The sequence below is a fragment of the Mustela nigripes genome, chromosome 2, assembly GCF_022355385.1.
Source record: "Mustela nigripes isolate SB6536 chromosome 2, MUSNIG.SB6536, whole genome shotgun sequence".
Classification (NCBI taxonomy): Eukaryota; Metazoa; Chordata; class Mammalia; order Carnivora; family Mustelidae; genus Mustela; species Mustela nigripes.
This window is the reverse complement of record NC_081558.1, coordinates 159,357,453-159,382,950: the sequence shown is the minus strand read 5'-3', so window position 1 is coordinate 159,382,950 and position 25,498 is coordinate 159,357,453. Positions and strand designations below refer to the sequence as shown.

The 25,498-nt window shown below is 40.4% G+C and overlaps 1 protein-coding gene across 3 annotated transcripts in view; it reads right to left on the bottom strand.

Moving 5' to 3' along the window:
* Window positions 1-207: 207 nt before the first annotated feature.
* Window positions 208-25,498, bottom strand: part of USF3 (upstream transcription factor family member 3) — a 50,392-nt gene continuing 25,101 nt past the window's right edge. Inside the window, exons 2-7 of one of the 3 annotated variants that reach the window (XM_059391953.1) lie at window positions 24,057-24,181; window positions 22,356-22,420; window positions 21,198-21,226; window positions 19,901-19,983; window positions 14,829-14,925; window positions 208-12,377 (exon numbers count right to left, since the gene is read on the bottom strand). In XM_059391953.1, coding sequence (XP_059247936.1) covers window positions 5,905-12,377; window positions 14,829-14,925; window positions 19,901-19,983; window positions 21,198-21,226; window positions 22,356-22,402 — 6,729 coding nt within the window. In that variant the 5' untranslated portion in view covers window positions 22,403-22,420; window positions 24,057-24,181 and the 3' untranslated portion in view covers window positions 208-5,904. Of the gene's footprint in view, window positions 12,378-14,828; window positions 14,926-19,900; window positions 20,049-21,197; window positions 21,230-22,355; window positions 22,421-24,056; window positions 24,182-25,498 lie in introns of those variants that run through there. The other 2 variants (XM_059391952.1, XM_059391954.1) reach the window with 2 other exon arrangements.

Here is a 25,498-nt window from a genome sequence, read left to right as displayed (position 1 = left end):
TAATTAATAATAATTTACAAATAAATTATTATTTGAGGTTGACTCTTTGATCAGGAATACGGTTCCCATGAGAAATGTGTCATGGTATCATTTTCAGACATTTCAGCAAAATTGGAAGATTACTTTAGTAGAAAACTTTGGTATGCAAGACAAGTCATTTTAATACCAGGTTTGATGCAGCACATGCAATGGTCAGAAAAGACAGAATTCACAATGCAAAAATGCAAAGTTTATTTTCTTAAATAAAATACTATATTCATATCTATACAAATAATTATTACAACCATTAAAATGTTACATTTACCAATAAAAATTTCAAAACTTTAAACAAGAGCATGGTTCAGAATATTCACACCCTAATACAATGCATTTGTAAAAAGATGTCAAAATAAACAGGACCTATTCTTATTTACAACTGTAGGACAATCCTGATCGTATTATACATATCTTCTCTGGATTCCATTACAAAACAAATTAGTTCCCATTAGAATTATAAACCAGGTGATTTACAGTAATAGGACACAGTACACAGCAGACATTGCTGGCATGGGAATAGATACAAATATTACACTATTGAAAAACTACAGTTAGGTTTTTTTTTCTGGTGACTGCCCTACAGTAAGCCTCTCACCCAGTGTATCTTTAAATAATTTGTGAAGGTAATTATGTTCTCAGATTTTTCCATCTATTTTACCAAAATGTGTGTGCATGTGTGTGTGTGCATGTATGTGTGTGTGGGTGTGTGTATATGGCCTGCTGAACATGGAAGTGAATCTTTTCTTCACAGTAACACAACTGCAGCATTTTAAGCAACACTGTCTGGTCCCTTTCTTCTTGGAAGATCAACAGTTCAACTCCCTTAAAGGTTACCAATATAGTCAAGTCCAGTGGCCTCGATGACCCCACAAATGAGAATGGTTTTAAGACTTAAGGGATGGGGATAAAGAGATCCAGAGAAGTGAGGAAGAAGTGAGATGGAGGAAACTCTTAAGTTTCTGTAACAGAGTATGGTGTAGAGCTGTACACACAACTGAGCCAAAAAAAAAAAAAAAAAAAAGCCCAAAAGCAAAAACCCCACAACTTATGATCATCATTTTTAAAAGTGTTAAATTACAAGATATTCTATGTCTCATGAGATCTCCGGTGACAGATGATGCAGACTATCATCCAAAATAACACCAATTTGAATATTTTATCCAATACTTTCAACCCAAGTTGGCTCGTGTTTATGAAGCATCTGAAAGCATGCCTGCACCCAAGCCATACAGTTGATAGGGTTTGTGCCGATATGGAAATAATGGTGTTGAATGACCACCACCTACAAGCTCAGACTTTAAAAAGAGTTTTGCTTCTAAATAGTGTATTTTTTACAAGATCGGCATCAAAGATGGCTCAGAGAATGATAAGGCAACAGTGAGAAACAGCTGTTCTTGTCTTCTGGGTGTTTGATTACACAGCACGTACCATTCTGGATGGTCCTTTGCTATGTAGCAGAGGAGTGGGTGAGTAGTATGTTCCAATGGCTGGTCTTTGGACCAGAGGCACAGTTTCAAGTAAAGTGCAGTACCAGGATAGAGGCATGTGGGCAGAACTAGAAGCTCCATGTCCAAGAAGGTCCTCATGCTGGACTGCCTCCCTCTAAACTCGGTGCTCCCCCACAGACTCTGGTAAAAACACTGTCTGGCTCATATAGGAAGGGTAGAATGCAGAGAGAATACGGTTAAGCCAAAAAAAAAAAAAGAGAGAGAGAGAGAGAGAGACCTTTTTCTGTTGGGAGCATTTAGCCCAAAATGTACTTCAAGAAGAAATGAATTTCTGGCCTTTAATTTGCATATAGGTATCATAAAATCATCACTCACAGATTAACTTCATACTAGTTTATTTGGCTATTATTATTGCCCTCTGGATGTATACAACCATAAGCAACGATCTCTGGACAAAGGGAGAATTTATACAGACAACAGTACTATGACTTCCAGATTCCTAAAGATATCAATCCAATGCCATCTGATCTTAGTTTCAGAAAGTGCAAAGGTGGTACTTTGCGCTTTCTGAAACTCCTCCATGGGAAGAAAGGAAATTCATCAAAACAAGGAACAGAACTGTATGGTTTATTCAAAATTTTAAATTAATTCTAATTTTGTTTCAAGAAATTCTTGTTGCCTCTTGATAGAACAGGAGATACAGTGGTTCCTGAAGCCAGGAATTGGGAATCAGGTATAGGAGCACGACTCATTATATCAAACAATGATCCAAGAGATGGATGGGCACAATAAACCTTTCAAGGCAGAGGAGTAATCATCCTAAGGAAATAAACAGGCTCCCTGCCATCTGTCTGACACGGAGCAGATGGAAGACAAAAGGAGTATAGGTACCTACAGATCAGAGGAAGGGTAAAGCCACGAAGAGGCTGGTTAGTAAGTCTTTACTTTTTCTCAAATTTTAAAAACTTTACTCCCATTAAAATGTGTTCGCACATTTTTTTTTTTTGGAATATAAATTTTAGCCTTTCCATGACATGGATAATGTTAGAAGGCAAGAGCAAGGCAAATAAATTTTCTTTAAAGCATTTAAATAATTTTATATTTTAAGAAGGCTGATTAGGAAAACAAACCCCAAAAAAGGCTGATTTTTAAAAATTGATCTTTATTGCAGTTCACCCTGATATGTAACTGGAAATTGCTGCAAAGGAATATTCCCTCCTCATTCTTCTCCTTCCACAGTTCTATTATGTTAAATTTTAAAAAGCATGATCACTATGGAATATCACTCCTTACTTAGAAAAAAGGTACCATCCCTGGTCCCTCCGAAAGGACTTCCAATATAAACAAAAATAAACTTCCTTAAATGGTATAAAATATCCCCCAAACAACCGGTATGTACCAAAAAAAAAAAAAAAAAAAAAAAAGACATCAAACTTGCTTTTATCCATAATTGACACATCAGAAATTTATACATGAGAAATCTGAAATTTTTCACCTCATTAGAAGTTACTATGTTAAATCTTTAGAGAAATCACTTTCTCTAATTGATTTATATGATCAACAACACTAAAAAAGATAGAAATAATTTAATTAATGATTCTCACTTTGATTTATACGTTTGTGTATTTAAGAAATCAAAAATTATGGAAATTGTTTTTACATTCTATAGACCCAGTTCTATATTAGCAAGCCAAGCCAAAAATAACGATAAATTTACTATAACCAAAATGGACTGTTTTCCTGTCACGCTTTTGCCAAAAATTATATCCAGAGACTGCTAGATATTAAATAAAGAATTTCCTCCCCAAAATCATGTAGCTCTGATTACCAAATACTTAATATACAGCTGGTAAATCTCATACACTCATGATTTTCAATCAAATAAGATTACTATGCTCTGAACACTTTCAGAATTGATATACGATGATCTCTTACATACACATGCACATCTGTAAGATAACTAGAGCTACACGGAAGCAGAGGCCAAACCATTTGCAGATGGTCACATCTTTCTTTGGACGGTCAAATAAGCTTTCCTGAAGGGCAGAGGCTGATTTGGGATCAAAGTATTATGTGCTTGGAATGAAAGCTCTGAAAAACGGAAATGCTATCTCTGAACTGGGCTGAGCGGAAAAAGAAAATCAATCCAACAGAGGGCAGCTGACAGTACCAGCCTTTCAGGCCTTTCTACTGCGAAGTTCAAATTGATCTTCTCCTTAGCCTGTTACTGTTGTTCTAATTACATCGAACAGTGCCCAGTTCTTCAGAACTCAACAGCCGCCATGCTGTGCGTGTGTGCACGTGTATGTGTCTGTGAAAGGCAGAGAGAGTGACAGGGGGAGGGAGGGAGGAGGAAGAGCCCGACAGAGTGAACACTACCCTTCTTGAAATTGGCAGGTTGGACCTTTCAAGTACAGAGAAAAACCCAAATGTCATAACTTAAAACTCAGTTAAGGTAATTAGTTTAAAAACAAGCCACGAATCTCACTTTTTTCCCAATGACAAGTTCTAACTACTGTGTTTATCTGCTGTCTTATTTAAGTAACTCCTATTCTTCACCATGACCATTTTGAAAGTGAAAAGTGAAAATACAGCTTTTCTTGTTTACAACTCTTTTTTTTTCTTTTTTTGCCCCCAGGAGGCTGCTTCAGTGGGCAGCAGGAAGAGAGAGGAAGGTTTGGTAAATATAGTTCAAGAGGCACACATGACCCTTTTACTGAGTCTTCACTAGAGGTATTCGCCAGAGTTAACTGCTCTGACCCAGCCTGAGGAGGCATTTTTAAGGAGGAAAAAAATAAAATAAAATGCTGGTCCTTGGGTTGCCTTTATTAACAGAGCAGACGGAACCATTTATACGTCTCTCTCCCACTCCATCCCCTATTTGGCAGAATATAACAACAACAACAACAAATAATAGGTTTGAGAATATGAGTATTTATGGTTGTTTTCATAGGCTTTAAGTTTTCTAAATTCAATATATTAGTGTGCGCGCGCGCGCGTGTGTGTGTGTGCACACGCACATGTGTGTACAAAATTAACTTCTAAGGGGCTTTTAAAAACCCTGACATCAAGTTTTCCAATACTTCAGCAAGTCTTAGGTCACAATTTCCATTTCCAGATGGCAGGACAATTTTTGAAGGACCAGCTTATACTTTAAAATCTATGTCTGTGCACACACACGCACACACACACATGCACATACATACACACACCTGGACATATACAAAGACAATTTTCTGAAGCACCATTTCACATCTGCCATCAGGAAAAATAATGAACAAATTCATCTTTTCATTATAAGTCTACTATGAAGGGTAATAATGTAACATACAACGCCATATTTTAAATATAAATATCAGTAAGTGAAAATACTGACAGAGCTTAAGACTCTGCTCAGAAATATTTAAAAAGTAAGGCTCAAATAATCGTGTAGATTCCAAACACTATTTACTGAGCAGTCCCCAATGATTAAACAAATATAAAAGAAATTACTTCAGGATCAAATGAACAGAATGAATAGAGAATACTGAAACAAAATTTAACTGATGAAACAACAATCTTTTACTGAACACAAACAAAACTCCGCAATACAACTGCTTTTACCGTTATGACCTGATGCAAAATGCAAGCGCAAAATGGAGAATGTCTATGTACTTTGCTTTTTAGATTGCTATTTTTAAGGCTAAGTAAGGAAGACCTTTGTGTTCTAGGATCTTGGCACATTAAAAGATAAAATGGCTCTCTAATGTGAAGAAAAGACATTAAATTCAGATAACTGATGAATTGTTATAATTAAGAAGGAAGCCTCTACCTAAACCAGACCTTGGGAGTAAAGGCTGATTAAACAACTCATTTACCTGCTAACTGCTTGACTTTAACCATGGACATTCATTCCATAGTAATTCAACATCTGCCATGGGTAAGAAACTGTTCTAGATGCGGATATCAGCCAAGCATTTGGTGATGTACCACTGCATTGCATCGAAGTGTCTGGATTTTTGGAAAGCAATTCAATTATCTCAAGTACCTATTTTACAATTGATCAACAATCAAGTTTAAAATCTGGGTTCTTTCCTACTACTCAGCACATGCCAAGAGGATCTCCTCCAACTTCCAGCTGATTAGCATTTAGGGAATATAAGATTCCAGATCAAACTTGAAAATCTAACTCCGTTCAGAAAATTTAAAAAGCACACCGTGCAGTTAAAAATGAAAAGATAATTTGTTTTTGACAACCCATGATTCGCATCATTTCTGACGTGACTTCCCTACATTCAGAAGGTAACGGGAAATTGATCATACAAACACAGATACACACACACACACACACGATCTCCCTCTCCATGTGTATTAAGTGTGCACACGCACACAAACACATCTGTAGTCTCAGCCGATACACGTACATTTAGTCTATCAATATTCAGACAGCTGAACTGCAGTCATGACCTAAAATATGGCTTATGTTGTGGGCAGGTCTGTTTGAGGACTGCTTGGAAGAGTCGGAGGCAGAGGAGTTCGCTATGGTTAGCAAAGGTGACATTGCCGAGCCATCCGGAAGAGCTGTAGCTATTTCTGGAAACAAAGATGTCATGTTAAAGTTGGACAAGTGAGAGTTGGTCATGTGCATTGGCGGCATATCAGGGAGCAGAGGAAAACTTGGTTGAGCAAAACCAACAGGTCTGGGAGGAGACAGAATTGATCCAAATCGGTTATTTAGGCTTCCACTGTTGACTTTCTCAGTGCTAGGATTTGAAAACATCTGATTGGAAAAATACGGGATGGAAATATCATTGGACAGTGTAGGATGAGCAGGAGAGTATGGGGGATAGAAGGAGGGTAGAGTATTCTGGGGGTCTACAGGGATGAGAGCTGGCGTTCGAGTGGCACTAGGCTGAGTTACCTGTGGAATGAAAGAAGTATTAGCATTTATTGGTGGATTCATGCCACCCTCAGGAATAAAAGGAAAACCGAAATTTTGTGATAGTGTATGCTGGTCAGGTGCCGAATTATCGTTAGGTATTTGTGGGCTATCGGGCATGAAACGAACAATACTTCCTCTCTTCTCTGTAGTGGGCTGCTGGCGTCCAAGAATCATACTGCCACTAGTAGAGAGAGGAAGATGGGGAAGACTCGGATCAAAGACATTACTGTGTCTTTGGTTTCCAGAACGATTCCTTTCAGGCTGACGGATTTTGGAACCACTGCTGTCTTGCAAGGGATGCCTTGATCGCTGGGGAACTGAAGAGTTAGTTGGACGTACAGGAGGCCCTTGCTCAGCATTTCCATGAGACACAGACGGATGGGGTAGAGCTGGCCTTGCAACCCCATGCATGTTGGTTGTGACTGGAGGGTTCATGTGGCCCTTGGTCCCATGACTGTCAGTTATCCTCATGGGATTAGACTTCTGCACAGAAACATTGGGACTTGTGTTTCGACCTTGAATATCTCCTGAAGAAGAAGAACTGGAGAAAGGAATATTCAAGGTGCTGTTCCTGGTGTTAATTGCACCTAGGGACATGTCACAGCTTTCCCTGTTCTGACTCTCACTCTCTCTTCTAATATGTACACTTTCATGAGCTGGGGGACAATTATATTCAATGGCAGAGGATGGACCACACTGTGTGTTCCTCTGATGTTCCGAGAGTGGTCTCTGCGTTCCAAGGACCTGATCACCAAGGTGAGGGGCAAGTAAGCTCTGCATGAAACTCTGGTGGCATGTGTTTTCACTGTCCCTTGGTGGGATAGCATTTCCTGCTGGGATACTCTGAACTGGTGGATAAGGTAATCTCTTTTGGCGGTCGACTGGTGGTGGACCAGGGTTTTGACTGATTCGAAAAGCCTGGGACTGCATAGTCCTCAGGGATGATACAGGGTTACCTATTTCATTATTTCTTGAGGACTGTACTTCAAAATTACTCGGGGGCTGTTGACTGGCTCCACTTGGTTTAAACGTCTGACAGTCAGAAAGGCGGATCTCCGGGGCAACAGGATGGTCCACGCGACCCTGCATATTGTGAAGGGCCAAGCTCTTATTCCTGGGAACATCAAGATAGCTTCTCATTTCAAGCTGATCTGAAACTCTGGAACCCTGAATTGATATGCCCATTCTCTGCTCGGAATTAGAAGACGTCTTTCCAATGAGTGCCTCAGCAGAATAACTTGAAACCCTATTTCTCTCTGGCCTGTGTGGAGCACAGGTCATGTCTGAAGGTCTCGTCACAATACTTGGCTGGGACACCATTTGCTGCTCCATGCCTCTTGATGTCAGAAGCCTCTGCATTGGGTTATGCCCGGATACGTGTTCCGAAGAAACCCCTGAACCTTGCTGCCTGCTCCCAACATCCGGCTGCTGGTGCAGAAGATCTTGACTGAGATGGCTCTGGGGATGGCTATGGTGGTTCCGGCTGGCCGAAGGGTTTTCACAACTCTTCTCTGGCTGCGAACTTCCGAAGTGCTGCTGCATCTGTTGCTGCATCTGCTGATGGTGGGGGTGTGGCTGACCGCTCTTGGGCCGGGGCTGATCAGTTCCAGGGTGCTTTGGTTGCAAGGCAAGCTGAGAGGCCTGAGTGCCCTGAACAAGATTCCGCTTTTTCTGCATCTGAACTTCCTGCTGTAGAGTCCTCTGTTGGTGGACGTTATGGGGCTGAGAGTGGACAGAGCTCTCTGCATGAGGTATGTGATGCTGCAGCTGATACAGGTGATGCCTCTCTCGCACCGCTTGCTGCTGCTGCTGCTGCTGCTGTTGCTGCTGCTGCTGCTGCTTTAAGTAGAGGTGGTTACTGTGCAGGTGGGACACCCCCTGGGCCGGAACATGCTGCTGCAGGGCCTGGAGATGTTGACTTGCCTGGGTCTGCTGCTGCTCGGCGACCGAGTTCTGAGAGCTGCACTGCACTTCCGTTTGTCTCAATGCGGGAGCCACAAAATTGTTACTAGGTGGAAACAGTCGGGTGAGGCCGTCCCCGTGTGCTGGGTTGCTGATGGGCACCACGGAGTTCGCAGAGTTGGGAGGGAGCTGACTGACCATCATCTGAGCCTGATCAGAAATGCTGTCTGGAGTTCGGCTCATCAGGGACATTGCCTCAAGCCTCAGCGGGGCTGGCTGGCAATGCTTCTGACGTTTAGCCGAAGACAATAAAAGGTCATCTTGGACAGCACGCTTAGCAGAGTCTTTGCGGCTTTCCTGGCTTGTCTTTAAGAGGGGCTCTTGGATCTGTGGATTTGGTATGGTGCCAGTTATGGTGCTGAGCTGTTCCTGGGGATATTCGGTCATCAGAGCTGGTCCAGGAGGCTGACTGGTGTAGGAGCTAGATGCCACCGTCAGAGTAACCGTTGCAGGAACAGTTGTTTGCTCTGAAGTTTGGGACAAACCAGCACAGCTGACCAGAGGATGGCTGCTGCTGCTCTGGTGGATAAGATTATTCACACTCAAACTGGTGATGCTTGGTGGCTGAGAGGTTGAAACCTGTAAAGAGGCACTGGATGTTTTCATTCCCACAGAACAACTTGGTTTCCCAAGAGGCTGATCCACTGTGGCTTCAATCGAATCCTGAGAAGTAAATTCATTTGGTGTTGCTTCTGCCTGTCCAGCACCACTCTCTTTAGATACCTGTGTTTTGAAAGGCTGGTCCCCCTCTAGAGGCGATGCTTCGGCAGGCTTCGAAGTGACGTCCCTCACGTCAGCCTGACTGCCAGCTCTTCCCTTCTCAAGGCTGTCCTGGTCAAAAATAGCTCTTGCCGCAAGAGCGACGATGTCAGTTTGCTCTACAAAGGTACAGCTGTCACACGTGTTGGTCGTTGTACTGCTGCTGACATCCTCTCTAGTCGTTTCAGGAAGCATGGACGCTACTGAGAAACTACGGCTGCTGCCAGAGCTGGTTGACATGGGAGAGTCCGCCTGTCTGCTGACCAGCAAGGAGCCACCGATGCCCTCCGGATCAGGGACGCACGAGTGAGGCGGCCCCGGGTCTCTATCGTCACTGCTCATCAGTAAGAGCTCCTGTTTGGGATGTAAATCGACACCTGCATCAACCAGTTTAGAGTTTTCTGAAGAAAAGTCAGGATGGTCCACCTGGACTGAGAGAGAGAGTTTCTGAGGGTCTTTCTCTTTCTCGAGACCACAAAGCAGTGCAGTCAAACCAGGCCCTTTTAAGAGACCCGTCGCTTGCAACGTATCAGGTGAATCTTGCTCTACCCTGCAAGGTTCCACAGTGACCTCTACCTCGGAAACACAGTCCGTACCGGCAGTGCTGGCGGTAGATGACAGACTAGAAACCTGAGAAACCAAAACGTGGGGATCATTTGTAGATGGAATCAACACATTAGCCGAAGCGCAGGATTTGGCAGCATCCGACAACGCCAAACTAGTTGGTGGCTTATCCTGAGGGGTCTCTCGTTGCAAAATGGGGGCAGAATCTTTGGATTTTGCTGGAGTCATGACAAAATGTTCACTCGGTACAGATTCTTGGGAGGGCGAACTAGTTTCTTCTGCTGACTTAGATTTGGGTAGAGATTCAGGTATCACTGACTCGGAATTCAGAATGTCCACAGAATGTGCACCAGAAACTCTTACACTGTTTGCCTGGGACCCGGCGACAGACGGTAACCCAACAGGGAGGCTTTCCAGCAGTCCGTCATTATTACATGATGGTTCCGCTGTGGCGTCAGTGCTGGCACAGTCAAACTTGCCCGCGTCTCTGACTGGATTCAGGGGGCACGCCGACTTGTTAGCTGCTAAGTGTTTCTTGGCACCTGGCTTCTTATTCAACCTTTTCGACTTCATGTTAGGTAAACAAGCTACAGCGTTCACTGAGGGCGTAGTTACTAGACTGTAAGCACTGGGTAGTGTGGCCGAATTATCAGTTGTCACAGGAGATGCTACAGTTGTTGTTAACGAAACACAGTTAACTGGGGTGGTCTGACTATTTGCAGCGGTCGGAGGATTGGCAGGCTGGCTAATAGACAACTGTACACAGCTTTGCCCAGCCATCTGCGATATGCTTTGATTGAGGCTGGCCAAAGCTCCAAACGTATTCAGGGCAACGTTGGTATTTGGATCTTCGCTGGTGGTGGGTTGGATAATTTGCATAGGGGTTTGATTTGTAGTTCCTGATGAGGACATCACAGGCTGCAAAGCAAAGAGCTGTCCATTTAAAGAAATGGTTTGAGGCTGCTGTTGGTTTGACATGGTAACAGAAAAAGTTTGTGTTGAACTAGATGTTGCTAAAGATGAAGGTCTTGGTAAAATATGGACGAGATGCTTTCCTCCAAAAGTCTGTGGGGTCGAAACATTCTGCACTGAATTATTAGACCCTATTAGAGCACTGGCTCCATTGACAGGGAGTCGAACAGAACCAGGAGGTGGAGCCGAGAGGAGCGGCAAGGGGTTCTGATTAGCTGCCTGTATGATTACTATCTGTTGACCCACGGTTTGGTTGGGAACCTCTGCTCTCATCACCGCTGGGCAAGGGGTCGTGCTGGGAGGCTGGAGAATGATAACGTTTTGATTACCTGGAGCTGTGTTAACAGCCGACCCAACAGGCTGAGCCATCTGAATAACCTGCATTGCTGAATTCAAAGGAAGGATATTTTTTGGAGGCTGAGATTTAACTTGTGGTTGGGCAATCAGCGGCTGCATAGGTAAAGATGGGCAAGAAGGCAATGTTACAACCACTTGCTCAATTGCCTGCCCATCTGCTGGAAAGGAATTACTCAAGTTAACACCTGTAGCGACGGGTCTCCCGTGGTTGGCTGTGGTAGGGCTGGGACCAGACTCATTTACTACTGGAGTCACAGCAGAAGACGGTGTCTGGCTCAAGGGTTGAATAGTGTTTCCCGCCAGTTGCAGAGTAGTCCACGTTGTCTGTGTGTTTCCAGCGGAGGAGATTCGAGTAAGGCTATTCATGTTTTTTAAATCTGAAGCGCTAACACTTGAAGAAGGCAAAGAACAAGAAAGTGTCCAACTACTGTCCAAAGGGCTTGCAGAGAGAGTACTTACGGGAGTGGCGGTCTTCCCTCCTCCGGGGGCAGAGGGGGCCACCACCGCGGTAACAGCTGCAGAGTCTGCGCCCTTGCTAATGCTCACTGGACAGGAATCACCTGCAGACCTGGGGGGCTGGGAGCAGACTGTGGTGGTAACTGAAACGACGAAGGTGGTTTGAAAATCATTTCTGAAATCCTGTATGCTCAGGCAGGACTTGCTTCCATGGTGCACTTTCGCAGCAGTCGCCGAGGAAGTGGTAGAGATGCTTGTGGCACAAGGGACTGTTTTCCTCACTAATTTGGGGCTCTCTTGCCCATTCTTATTTTCAGGAGAATTCCGATCATTCAGACATGTGTGCAAGGGACGATGTTGGTGGGCTTCAGGCCCAATGGGAACAGCGATCAGTGAGCCACTGGTGGCACCAAGCACACTCGATTCACTTTCAGAGGTGGAAAGCTCGACAATGTTTTGAGCAGAAATGGTAGCAGGAAGACAAAGAGGAACAGGCTGGTTGGCAGCCAATGCAGAAACTGTGGTCTGATGCCATGGCTTGTTTTCAGGAGGGTAAACTCCAGAAATAGACACAGGAGTCACCAGATTGCAAGCCCTCTGTACCGGCGCCACATTGGCGGTCTGCTTTTGTAAATTATGACCAACATTAAAGGTTATCCCCTGAACAGCTGTTCCCTGGCTATTTCCACCAGGCTGACTCCCACTGGAATAAACAATGATATTTTTTTGAACCTGATCACTGGGAATAACAACAGAGACCTTTGAGTTTTTAAGATTTCCTTTCCAGTGGATTGTGGGGTCATCATATAGGCATATGTCATTTGCTTTCAGTAATTCGATATATCGGCCATTTTCTTTTTGAATTTCTTCCAGTTGTTTACGTAGCTTTTTAATTTCTTCAGCTACAATATTAAAAATAAAAATGAAACAATTACCTGTTAATGCCAGTATTTACGGTAACGTAAGAAAAAGCTGTGTGCCAACTACTCAGTTCTAATTCTAGTCTTTCTAAATAGCTTAACTGAGAAGCTTCAGTCCTCTTCTAAAGCAAATTCTTTCTCCTTTTTACAGTGGTATATCAAGCCTCCATTCTATCCTTTTTAAAAAAATGTATCGTTGAGGGTCAACGACCCAAAGGTCCAAAATTACTCATAATGTAGAAATCTCAAAATTCCCAATTCAAAAATTCCCAATAGGGCAGCTCCAAAGGCAAAAGGAGGAAAGATATACTGTTATCATGGTAATGTGCCAGGAAAATAGCACTGAGTATCAATATGATAGGCTGCAACAGCAAACATTATTTGTGGTAGTAGTGGGGAGTCCCCTTTATAAATGGCTTTAAACTCCTATTTCACTCGGAAACAACAGAGCCCAAGTGAAACGCGTCAAAGTCAAGTAGTAGAGTACCAACGAGAGCATCAATAATGGAACTTGAATTTTCCTTGGGAGCGCCAAGATACATACACTGCTGTCACAACCCACTCTTTCCAAGGGGGAAGAACTTCCCCCACATCCTAGGACTGGGGCAGCCTTGGCTGCTGGTGTTTCTGCTCTGTGACCCCACACATCCCACCTGTCTTGCCACTCTCCCTCCACCAAGGGCGGCCAATCTTCAAAGCCAATGCCCTCTGAGGGGGCCTGAAATAAAAAGTTCCATTATGATGAGGATAAGCTGCGACTAGCAGATTATTCTTCTCAGACTTTTAAACTAAGAGACAAAGAAGAAAGATGCCAGTGTGCCATGGACATCAGAAACAACTGGACAATTATGATGGACCAAATAATAATGATGACGGTTCTCACTTACTACACACTTACTATAAGCACTTTTCATTCATCGCCTCGTTTAATAACAATAATAACAATGACCACAGCAATGGGTAACATTTACTATATGCCAGCTTGACTCTAAGTACTATACCTGCATTATCTCTTTTAATCCTCATAACAACCATGAGATGGGAACGACCTATTGTCATCAATATTTTGAGATGTGAGAAACAGACTCAGGGTAATCACATAAATTTGTCTAAAAATCAACCACATACATGCTAGGATTATCTTCATTTTAAGAAAAGGAAACGGAGACTGGGAGAGGCGAAGTAATAAGCACAGGTACTGAGTGCGTAAGTGAAGAGGAGACTCAGCCCAGGTGGGCCTGACGCCCAGGGCCGCAGCTCAGACCACTGCGCAGCCTGTCATGTGGGCAGTGAGCATGTGGGGAAGCTGCTGGGGGAAGAAAAGAGAAAAGAGCAGAGGCACCAAAAAGAACCAAAGAAAGGGTGGTGACTTAAGCTGCCTCAAGCCAGGGCCAACCTGTTCAGTGTTTCCTGAGCCCCAGGCAACTTGTATTCTTCCAACAGGCTCCCTTTTCCCTGAGTTATCTTTACAGCCTCAGCCTCTAGGCTGTGAAACCAAAGGAGCTCTCCTGAGAAAAGTCCACACAGCATTCTGGCCTTGACAACCCTTCTGTGGGGTGCCTCAGAACGGTTACCAAATGAGTATTATGAAACTACCTACCAGCATCATAAAACAAGGCCTGAGTTGTAAAAGACAGCTGACGTGGGGTGGGGGTGGGTAAGTGGACAACTAACTTAAAGTAAGCAATGAGAATTCAGAAGGCTGACCTTCTGAACACAGCCCAACGCTGCCCCCACCTCAGCAAATTCTACCTTTGTTCCTCTCCTTTTAAGGTGACCTACTGAATTGTCACAGGAAATTCTTTCTCTGCTCTAGTCAGAGCCATAAATAAAGGACAATTCAAACTGCCTACCGCTCTGAGCTTTACCCTTGCTTGGGATATTTTTCTTTTCAGCTGTTATAAAAAACTGAAAATTTTTTAACAATGTGATTATCTAAAAAATAATGACTAATAAAAACCAAATTCCATTAAATGATCAGGTAGTCTGAAACACACATTACATGCAATATAAACAATTATGAATGGAATGTTTTGACCTTTTGAGTTAATTCACAGCTAAGTCTTGGCCCGAGCGTATCTTTATTTTATTTTTAAGTTACACTGAGCAGGACTCTCCCCTACATCCCCTAGCTGGAAGATCCAAGCGGAATAAAAGAGATCCACCATTATTTGTCTCATGAGTTAAGCAAACAAAAAGTACACAGAAGAGTCCAAAATCAAAATTCTGTATGGCTGAAAGATTAGAGTTGTTCAAGGAGCGGGTGGGTAGGTAAACTACAATGAATTTATTTTACAACACTATTCTCTCAGACCCACTGAAGATACAATCTTAACAATGTTTCTGGTCAAAAAAAGCCTTCTGTATCCACTATAAGTTGCCCTATGACACAAAGACCTGAACACTGAACAAAAAGAATCTTCAAATCTTTACCTTGTTCATTGTTTCCTCCATTAAGCAGGAGTTCATCATTTTGCCTTTTCAATTCTGTTATATATTTAAAGGCTTGGTCCAGGATCATATTCTTGCTCTGCCAAAGAGAATTAACCATTTAAAAGTTTCACTGAAGAGTAAGAACTTGCCAGAAGAAACTTAGAGCTTTGGTTTTATCACATATATGTGATATGCATCTTTTCAAAATTAAACAGGCACCATATTCAAATGCTTCTACTGTTCATTTTTCATTTACTAAGTATTTATTGCACATCTACTATGTGTCAGGTTCTGTTCTAAGCACTGGGGATATAATAAACAAAACAGACAAAATTCCTGACCTGCAGGAATATACAAGTTTTATATATATATTTATACACACACACACACACATATATTTATATCTTTATATATCTGTATATTTATATAAAATCAGGTAGTGCCAAGTGCTATGAAGAAAAAATAAAGCAGGGTAAAGAGGAGGCCAGAGATGGCAGAGGTCACTCTGTCCTATGGATTGAATGTTTATGTCCCCCTGTAACTCATGTTGAAACCCTGATCCCTGATATGATGGTATCTGCAGGTGGGCCTTTGGGAGGTAGTTAGGTCATGAGGGTAGATCCCTCATGAATGAGATCAGTGCCCTTAGAAGAAAAGACATGAGAGAGGTGATCGCACTCTTTGTCATGCGAGGACATAGCCAGGAAAAGAGCGTACACCAGGAACTGATGTATGCTTACACTTCACAGCCTCCAGAACTGTGAGAAGTAAATTTCTGTTGTGTAAACCACCCAGGCTATGTTATTTTTCTTATAAAAGCCCAAACTAAGATACTGTACTATAATCTATTTTGCATGGATAGGCCGGAGAAGGCCTCTCTTGTAAGACAAAGCAAAAACCTGAAGGAAGTACCAGGAAGTATGCCCCATGGATACCTGGAGGAAAAGACTCCAGGTATTAGGATCAACAAGGACAAAGGCCCCAAAGCAGGGCTGTGTTCACACACTGGAGGAATCATGGTGAAGTGAGAGGAACTAGAGTGAAGTATATAGGGGAAGAGAGGTAGGAGGAAGAGGCCAGAGAGGCCATTCAAATGTGAAGATTTTAGACTTCCTTACTCTATGAACAATTATTAAAAATAAAACATAATAAATGACATTCCTTTTGGTTTTAGTTCTCTAGACCTTATTCCAGAGGCAACTGCCATAAAGTTACTTATATATCCTTCCAGAAACATTCTATGCTGATACATGGATTTTTTATCTATCAAAACAAAACAAAACAAAACAAAACAAAACCAACAACAACACAGAACAGATAAACAGTATGCTACATTGTTCTTTTTTATTTAAAAATATATCTTGGAGGGGTACCTGGGTGTCTCAGTGGGTTAAAGCCTCTGCTCAGGTCATGATCCCAGGGTCTTGGGATCGAGCCCCACATCGGGCTCTCTGCTCAGTGGGGAGCCTGCTTCCCCCTCTCTCTCTGCCTGCCTCTCTGCCTACTTGTGATCTCTGTCAAATAAATAAATAAAATTTAAAAATAAAAATAAGGGGCGCCTGGGTGGCTCAGTGGGTTAAGCCACTGCCTTCGGCTCAGGTCATGATCTCAGGGTCCTGGGATCGAGTCCCGCATCGGGCTCTCTGCTCAGCAGGGAGTCTGCTTCCTCCTCTCTCTCTCTCTGCCTGCCTCTCTGCCTACTTGTGATCTTTCTCTGTCAAATAAATAAATAAAATCTTTAAAAAATAAAAATAAAAAATAAAAATATATCTTGGAGATATTTCATTGTAGAGTTTAGATATCTATGTTATACTTTCTAAAGGCTGAATTTATTTTATTTTTGAGTCCATTACTGACAACTATTTAATCTGTATAAGAGGCATTTTGTTTTTTTATTATTCAGCTATTAAAAATGTTGCAGTGAATGTTTAATTTCTATTCCAGTATGTATATTATTAAATATCCCCAGTACTTTCTCAGATAGCTCTTTTCAGGTGGAATCGGTGATTCAGGGCTTTGGTTCACAAAGTTACAATTCTGGGTTTCTTAGATTGAGTCCCAACAGAGATCCAATATAATCTAGGAAATATTTTACTCTAGAGAGAAAAGATAGATAAAAATTATCCTTTCTTAAAGCAAGAGTTGAGACAAAGGCAGAACATGATAATGCCCATCTATTTGCCTCTCTACTGAAGACGGGGCTGAGGACGTGTAGCAACAGTGAAGAAAATCTTAATCTACTTGGCTTCTGGGAGCCAAACACTGACTTCCATTGCACATTCTAGGACAGCAAGGAAGTTGAATGACTATGGTTTCCTTTCAGAGAAACTTGTAGGAATGAAAACCAAGAGCAGGAAAATAAGATATTACTGGGAAAACACCAAAATTTCCTGAGAAACTCCTGTACATTGACATGTGGAGAAAGAAAAACAATCAGAAGACAGTTCCTGCCCTTAAATTTGCTATCATGTTAAGGAAGCTCAAAGTACATTAAACACACACACACACAAATAAAAAAATACACGTATGCAAGACTAAGTACAACCCTGTAGAAGAGAATGAAAAGAAAGTGAAGTATAAGACCTTGCCAAGGGAGATGGTGTTGAGAAGCAAGCAAATTGATCTGGCCCTCTGAAAGCCTGAGGAGGTACAGGATGGACTGGGAAGCTCCAGCTACCACAAAAGTTGTGGTGACGTATGGGGTTAAACTGAAGAGAGTGGTGGAAAGACTCTTCTTATGCAGTAATAAAAACCCCCTCTCTCCCACACACACATCCTACGCAGCTGTACCAATGCAGGAGACAAGTTCTGTAAAATCTGAACTAGAGAATTCTGGCCTCAGGGATGGTTGGCACAGAAGTGGACAAGATGAGGCAACTCAATGAAGACAGGAGAGTAAAGTAAAATTCTGCCTCCTAAAGCATGAGACTCTCCAGCACCCTTTCCCCAACCAGCTCCCAGAATGTGGCAACCAGCCTTATACTCTTCTTCCCACCCTTCCCCCTCCTAGATAGGGTGCTGAAGGATTCTTCTCTGGAAAATAAAAGTTATAGCTAGTCCCAAAAGTAAACAAGCTACCAATATTGATATTTTTTAGTGCCACAAAAACAATACTAGCTTACCACTTAATCACTCCACAGTTAAGAGCACCAAAAGTCAAGCCTATTCAATCAGCTTTTTAATGCCTCATTCTCAAATATGAGAAAACAGCTAAGTATCCCTAAAATTTAAGCAAAGTCCCCAAAATGAAAGACAAAACAACGAAACAAAGGGGAAAAAAAGAACATTAGAAGAAACAAAAACAAGAAAAAAATTTTAAAAACCTATATAACATTCTCAGAGATGATATAATGTTGTATTCATGAACCAAACATACAATATGAAAAAAAAAAAAAAACAAAGAGAATAAGAAAAAGACTCTTGAAAGTATTAAATTAAAATTAAAAGTATGAGAGCTGAAATTTAAAAACAGAAGAGTTGGAAAAGACCAGTTGAGACTGAAGAGCGGCAGAAGGTTCTAGAAGTAAAGTCTCAAAGGAAAAAGAGAAAACAAATTATGTGATACACTTGACTATGCAGTAACCCTAAAGAGACAGTTGGAAGTGTGGAAAGAATTAAAGAGAGGTATAGAGAGAGGTGCCTAAGAGGCTCAGTTAGTAGAGCATGGGACCCTTGATCTCAGGGTTGTGAGTTCAAGCCCCACATTGGGTATAGAGCTTACTTAAAAATAAAAAATAAAATTTTAAAAATTTAAATAAATAAATATCAAGATTGGCATATAAACAGGTAAGCAAATGAAAAGTGAGGCAATTATTAACCCCCCAAAACACAAAAGTTACATACAAGACAAAACATAGTAATAGTATTCCCTCCTACAATTAACCATATTTTCAGTCTAAAAAACAAAAAACTGAATACCAATTTAACCAAAAGTTTGAGTAGAATTATATTGGGAGGATTAGACAAGGTGAAGCCAAAGGAAAAGAATAAGAAGACAATAGATAAAATCTAAAATAGAAATATTAAGATATAGTAATATAAGCTTATTATTTCAAAATATAAAGGTTATTTCAGAAGAAAGAGTTGAGAATGGATGCCTTTAAGTTGTTGTACTAGACTTGGGAAGCAAGAAGTCCAGAGGCTCATATTGTTGTTGTAAGGTTTTTAGTGCTATTTGTTATGTTTATATATTAATTTTCACATATATTAATTTAATTAAAAACTAACCAAAAGGCTAAGACAAATTATGAAATCCCATTATAATGAAACACTACATAACCATGAAAAAGAAAGGAGATCATATGAGGAAGGGTATCTGTAACTAAAAGTCTAGTATATACCAGTGAATGAAAATGACAAGGCAGGTTATAAAGCAGCACTTGGTGTCTAGATATAGATACAGATATATAAAATCATGAAGCAATGTGTAGCAGCATGTGTAAGATGTATAACAACAATAGTTATAATAATATAATAGTCATAATAGTAGCTATAACTTGGAAGTAGCATGTCAATTTATTTTTCAAACTTTTTTATGCCTTCCATATTGTTTCCATTTTGTTTTATTTTGTTTTGTTTTCAGTAAGTACATTTTATCCTCGTTATCACAGGAAACAAAAAGCTTTATTCATGAAGGAATACTGTCCTGTTTAAAAGCTGAGATTTATGTACCACTGGATGTTGATAGGGCACAGAGAATAAAATAGAGATCTTTGGAAGATTCTAGGTAAGAATTTAAGACAAAAAATATGATTGACAGAAAATAAAAGAAATGCCTGGTAAATACAATAGCACATAAATAAAGGTAATCATAGGACTGAATAATTCAAGATCTTAAAGATCTAAAAATTATGTGGTCCATCTGACTATGCAGAATGCTCTGCTATAAGACTGCTATAAGTATGGGGAAATTAAAGATAGGTATATAGAAAATTAAGCAAATGAAAAACAATGAGGCAAGTAACTATATACCATAAACAACAGGAAACAAAAATAATCATTCTGAGCAAAGAAACAACTTAGAGAATTATATCTTCACAAGTAAGGAATGAAAATATGAGTGGACTTCTTACCTGCTTCAGGGCAGGGGAACACGGGATCAGCTCTCCTATTCTATTTATTCCGGCATTGATTTTCTTCTTTCTATGCCTCTCCACTAGACAGGGAGGAAAATCCATTTATCAAACCTTATGGTACCAATGCCAAAGTTTGTTATTCTCCCTGGGTAAAGAAATTTTAGGTAAAGAAATCCCTAACAAAATTTTATCAAACAGTATCTATTGGAGACAAATAACTACAATTAGATTTCTAAGAATGTCATATTTTAAGTCTAGTATTATAGGAACTGATAAAAGTAATACTTCTATTAACATTTTAAAATGTGATCTATAATAATTAAATTCAAATTATAAACAGAAGTTGCTAACTATGTTTCAAGTAATTACTAGAGATTTTAGTGATAACTGAAATTTAAGAACCTACAAACAAGCTAAGTTACTAAACAGCTGCATTTTCATATGGGCAAAGGAGACCTACTTAGATTATAGAACCTTAAAACACCTTTTACAATGACTAGAAGGCTGTAGCCCCTGAAAAATAAAGTGTTATAAAATGTACCAAATTGTAAAAGTACATACAATTACTTCTATAAATGTTTATCTGGCTTTGGCCTAGAATTTTGATATTTTGAGATAAAATCAAATATGTATTTTCTATATTTCTCTGTAATTGAGGACTCCATAACTTCATTAAGACTCTTCACATTTCTAGGACCTTTAAGGTCTACAGCCTGCTGCTCATCTCTCCCCTACTCCTGTAGGCAGCCAGCCCCCTCTAGAATTTCTGCAAAGACACATACTCTTTATTCCATTTGGCAGAGGTAGAGCTGGACCTCCTCAGTGAGTGAAACCACTTAAACCTCTAGTTCCAGGGATACATATTAATCCTTAAATTATTTAAATTGACAATGAATCAGCAGATAAACAAACCACCTTCGTGAGCCTGGGGGCTTTTTGTCAATTAAACAATAAAGAAATAAAAAAGTAAGGAACAGGGGCACCTGGGTGGTTTAATCAGCTGAGCATCTGCCTTCAGCATGATCTTGGGGTCCTGGGATGGAGCCCCATTTAGGGCTCCCTGCTCAGAAGGGAGTCTGCTTCTCCCTCTGACCCTCCTCCTCACTCATGCTTTCTCTCTCAAAGAAATAAATAAAATCTTAAAAAAAAAAAAAAAAAAGTAAGGGACATTTCCCCAAAACATAATGAATAATGATGCTATGCTTACAACACAAAAACTTAAAATCAACTACAGTATAATTTCATTTTGAATGTAAAAAGTGCTAACAAATATAATTGAAATTGTTGTTTCTACCTGCGTTGTGTGTCTCCCGGTTTTTCTTTCTGAAACAAAAAGATAAAAGGAACATGAAAATAATGGGAAAACATTTTTAACACTTTATATTTTGAGAACTGTAAGAATAAATTTTATGAATTTGTATTTGTTGTATCAACAGGAAACCACCCAAAGAAACATTTTCTTAATAAATATTATGGTATGGAAAACATTTAACTGTAGGTACGTCAATGTAAATTTAGAATCCACGATTTCTAGAAGTAACTACAATTCTCTATTCTTCCATACCCAGAAGTCACTGGTTGGGAAGTAAATTAATCACTGAAAAAACCTTAACTATTTGAAAAATGTAATTAAAGAGCTAGTCAACTCTCAGAGAGATATCCCAAGTAGGTGACCTCTGATGTTTGCCCTGGTGGCGGGGAAGGGGTGCTGTGAATGTGTAAGGGATACAAGAACAGGAGGAAACTTCTAATCACAGGGAGAAAAAAGGCAGCCAACAGCACCCAGGCACAGATTACTGGCATTTGAGCCATGTTTTGCATTTGTGTACCTAAAAGCTAATTTCCTAAAACCACTGATTTTCCCTTTTATGTACAAACATTAGCATTCCCTAATAGCTATTTGGTAAAGAAAGAGAATGGGGATTTTAATATTAATGAAAGCACCAGGCATGCAATTCTAAGCAGAAACACTGCCCCAAATGCTGGAAATTCAGAAAGGGGCTTATACAAAGAACCAGAAGTAATATACTGCTGTGCATATTGTAATGTTAGAAAATTATAATGTCAGAAAATTGTAATGTCACAAAACGTCTATTTAAATTGACTTCAGTCTAAATGAATTTATGATTTATAAAGACTATAATACTGTGTGCAAGTAAAATTTTCAGGAGAAGGTAAACATTTAACACAGATTTGGTATTATACAATTTTAATTACTTCCTACCATTCTTACTTGTTACAGTGTTAATAAAATGAGGAGGACAGGTAAATTTTAACTCTATACTCCTTTTGGTACATCTGTATTTATTTATCCACACATATTCTGAAGAGCAATGGTTTTCCAGGCACCCAAATGAAAGTTCCCTGAGGACTGCCTTTTTAGCAAAGTAGGGACTAATTCTGCTTTTTATCTGCCCAAACTATATGTTATTTTTGGACCGGGGCTACGTACCTGTGCTGCTTTTTTGTAGGAGTCTCATTCTCTGTCATTTCTGGCATGATTACAGTGATAGGAAACTACAAGGCAAAGAAAGACACACCAGAAAGTTTAAAGTCAGTATGTCAGAGAAATTGATTAATAGCAATTTGGTTTGAATACCAAAATGCTAAAAAAACAAAAGTGATGTCATGAAAAAAGCGCTAGCTTAGCTGTCGTGGATAGAGAAAGGTATAAGAAAACAGGACAAAAAACATCGTGACTAGCAAATGGAGGGCATGGTGAATGTCAAATGGGAGACACAGCCAGGAAGCGCTTGAGAAGACTGGAATAGAGAAAGATCATCATGGGCTTGAAAATCTAGAAAGGCTTAATGGTGGTGTGGATTTGAGCAAGACCTAGAACAACAGGTAAAACGTATTTGATTTGGGAGAGTATGTTATTTGTTCACGGTACTGTTTAAAGTGTTCTACAAAATTTAAACTAAAACAATAGTCCTCCCCTCTGAACACAGAAAATCAAAAGCGACAAGTGCACAGACACATAATATTCCATACACGGAATCAACTCATTCACTTATTTGCTAGCCTTCTCTCAAACTGCTAGAAGTCTTACGTTATCACTCGAGTCATGAAAATCTAGGAGTATGGAAATTCTACTTATACTTAAAATATCAGATACTAAAGAATATACATACTATAAGGAAATATATTCATATGCCCCAAAAAGCCTGAAAGCAAATACATGAAGATACTAGTTAATTGTAGTTATGTAAGGCCAGCCATATTATAGGTGTTTTCTCTCCCTTCTCTGATTTTCAAAAATTTCATAATGAAAACCTTAATGCTTTTAAGTCTCAGGGACTGACGGCCTTTCAAAAGCGGTCTGTCCAGCTGGGATACTTGTTCCTGCACACTGAAGGAGGTGCAAGGGCAGTTTCCCATTTTCTGAGTTTGGAATTAGAAGTCAGAAAGCAGGAGTTCAGGAGTGCCTGGGTGGTTAAAGTGTCCAACTCTTGATTTTAGCTCAGGCTATGATCCCAGAGTCGTGAGATGGAGCCTGAGTGGGCCCCAAGGTAGGCAAGGAGCCTGCTTGGGATTCTCGCTCTCCCTCTCTCTCTTCCCTCCCCCCCTACCGTGTATGTCTGTACATGCAAGTGCTCTAAGAGAAGGAAGGTAGGGAAGAAGGAAGAAAGGAAGTAAAGAGGGAGAGAGGGAAGGAAGAGAAAGCAAGCAAGCATGAGTTTAAAATCTGGTTCTACCATTCCCTAGCCATAAGGTCCTGGGCAAGCTAGATTAGCCTTTTGGAACCTCAGGTGCTTCGTCTTCAAAATGGACAATAATCAAAGCATCTAGACCCTTATTTTGAGAAAGAAATAAAAAATGCACAGCAGCAGGGTGCGCAGCAAAAAATAATTCAACCAATGTTAGCCATGAATAATAATGAAGGTATTTCAGGTTCCACTCTAGCCCTGGAAAGGTGGAAGAAGGGTCCAGGGAAATAAGTAGAAGTGAATGCTGACAAGGTCATGACAGGAAGTATTGGCCGAAGCAGCCTATGAAGAAATGTGCACTCAAGACCCATTTCCAGCAGCTGATTCCACCCTCTCCCTAATATCATTGATGGCACACATCAGCCTAAAAGCAACACACTCACATTAGATAGCCACGTAACAACAATGTGAGGTGTGTGAGTAAATAAATAAATCCCTGTCACCTTTCTCACCCAAGGGCTTGCAGAATTTCTTCACTTTTGATTCCTGGCTTCCAACGCCTCCCGTTTCTGATCCAAATCTATCATCTTCTGCCAGAAGATGGTCTATAGGTTATGTCTTCTTCTTACTACACAAGAGAAAAATCAATGTATGTTTATAGTTGCTGGGTTTCCATTAACAGCATGTAAAATGACTGGCAACCCGTGGCATGTAGACAAATTTTTAGTGGCATACAGAATTACCCTGAATTCTCCCCACCACTTGAAAGCTAATGAACGTAGTTGCTTTAAAAAGTCACTCTCCAGTGGGTTGCCATGTCCCCCGGCCCTCCCCTACCAAAAAATGGTAGCAAGGACTACAGCCATTGGATGGTTCCCAGGAGATTCTTTCCTTCCTCTCAGACAAGCTCACTGTCCTTCAAGTTCTTACCTTCCTCCACCTAGGTCTTACGCTAAGATCTGCCCTCAATCATAAATTATCTTCCCTCAGTCTCCTACTTTCCTCTCCTCTCTCTTGACAGTGACAGAACTGACTCAGGGTGTGGCAGTGACACGAGAAGACGGCCTCTCACCATATATGCTCTAAAACATGTCGATTTGGGGGCTTCTTCCCAAAGAAGTGTTGGAATTTGTATTTTCAACAAGGTACTAGTTAAAAACTACAAAATTGTCAGCCCATCTCTGACCCACTGAATCAGTCTCTCAGGGAGGAATTCCAATCTTTAAGGGAGGAGCCTGAAATTTAATAATGCCCCCAGAGGATTCTTATCAGGAAATTTTAGAGAGGCAGGCAGGTATCTTTAGTTGGTAGAATTTCAGGCATCTGACTGATCACCCATTATAAGAGAGATTATTTGGGATACAGCAAGACAACTGAACATAAAATTTCACCTACAAACCCATAAGATCAGATTTCCCCTGTATCCATGAGTCACCATTTGGTCATTAGTGTCAGAGTTCCCATTGTTCCTCTGGAGACTTCTGAAAGTTTGCAGATTCATGTTCCAATTAAGATACATGAAGTAAAAGTTCCAATCTTCTAAACATTTAGAATCTTAAAGTAAATGATGCTAGAGGCCTATCAAATAAGTAAACATATTCATTGCATGGGGGTGGGGGTGAGAGGCAGGGGTTTAACTGAAAGAGGTTTATCATCCGCTTTCCCAAATGTCTCTATAAATATCCATCTCAAACCACATTTTAACCAATTCAACTATGTTTATCAATGCATAACTGTTTCCAGATGCTACTCCTGATATTAAAATTGCATCCCTCACATTAGAAAAGAATACTTACTGAAAAAAATAAACTATATAATACTGTCTTAAGTCCTTGTCCACCAATTCATTAACCTACTAATAAGGAAATGTTACTTTTAAAAATATACCTTTTAAAATATTTAAAGTGCCACGAATTTTTAAGGCAAAATTTCTAAATGTTATATT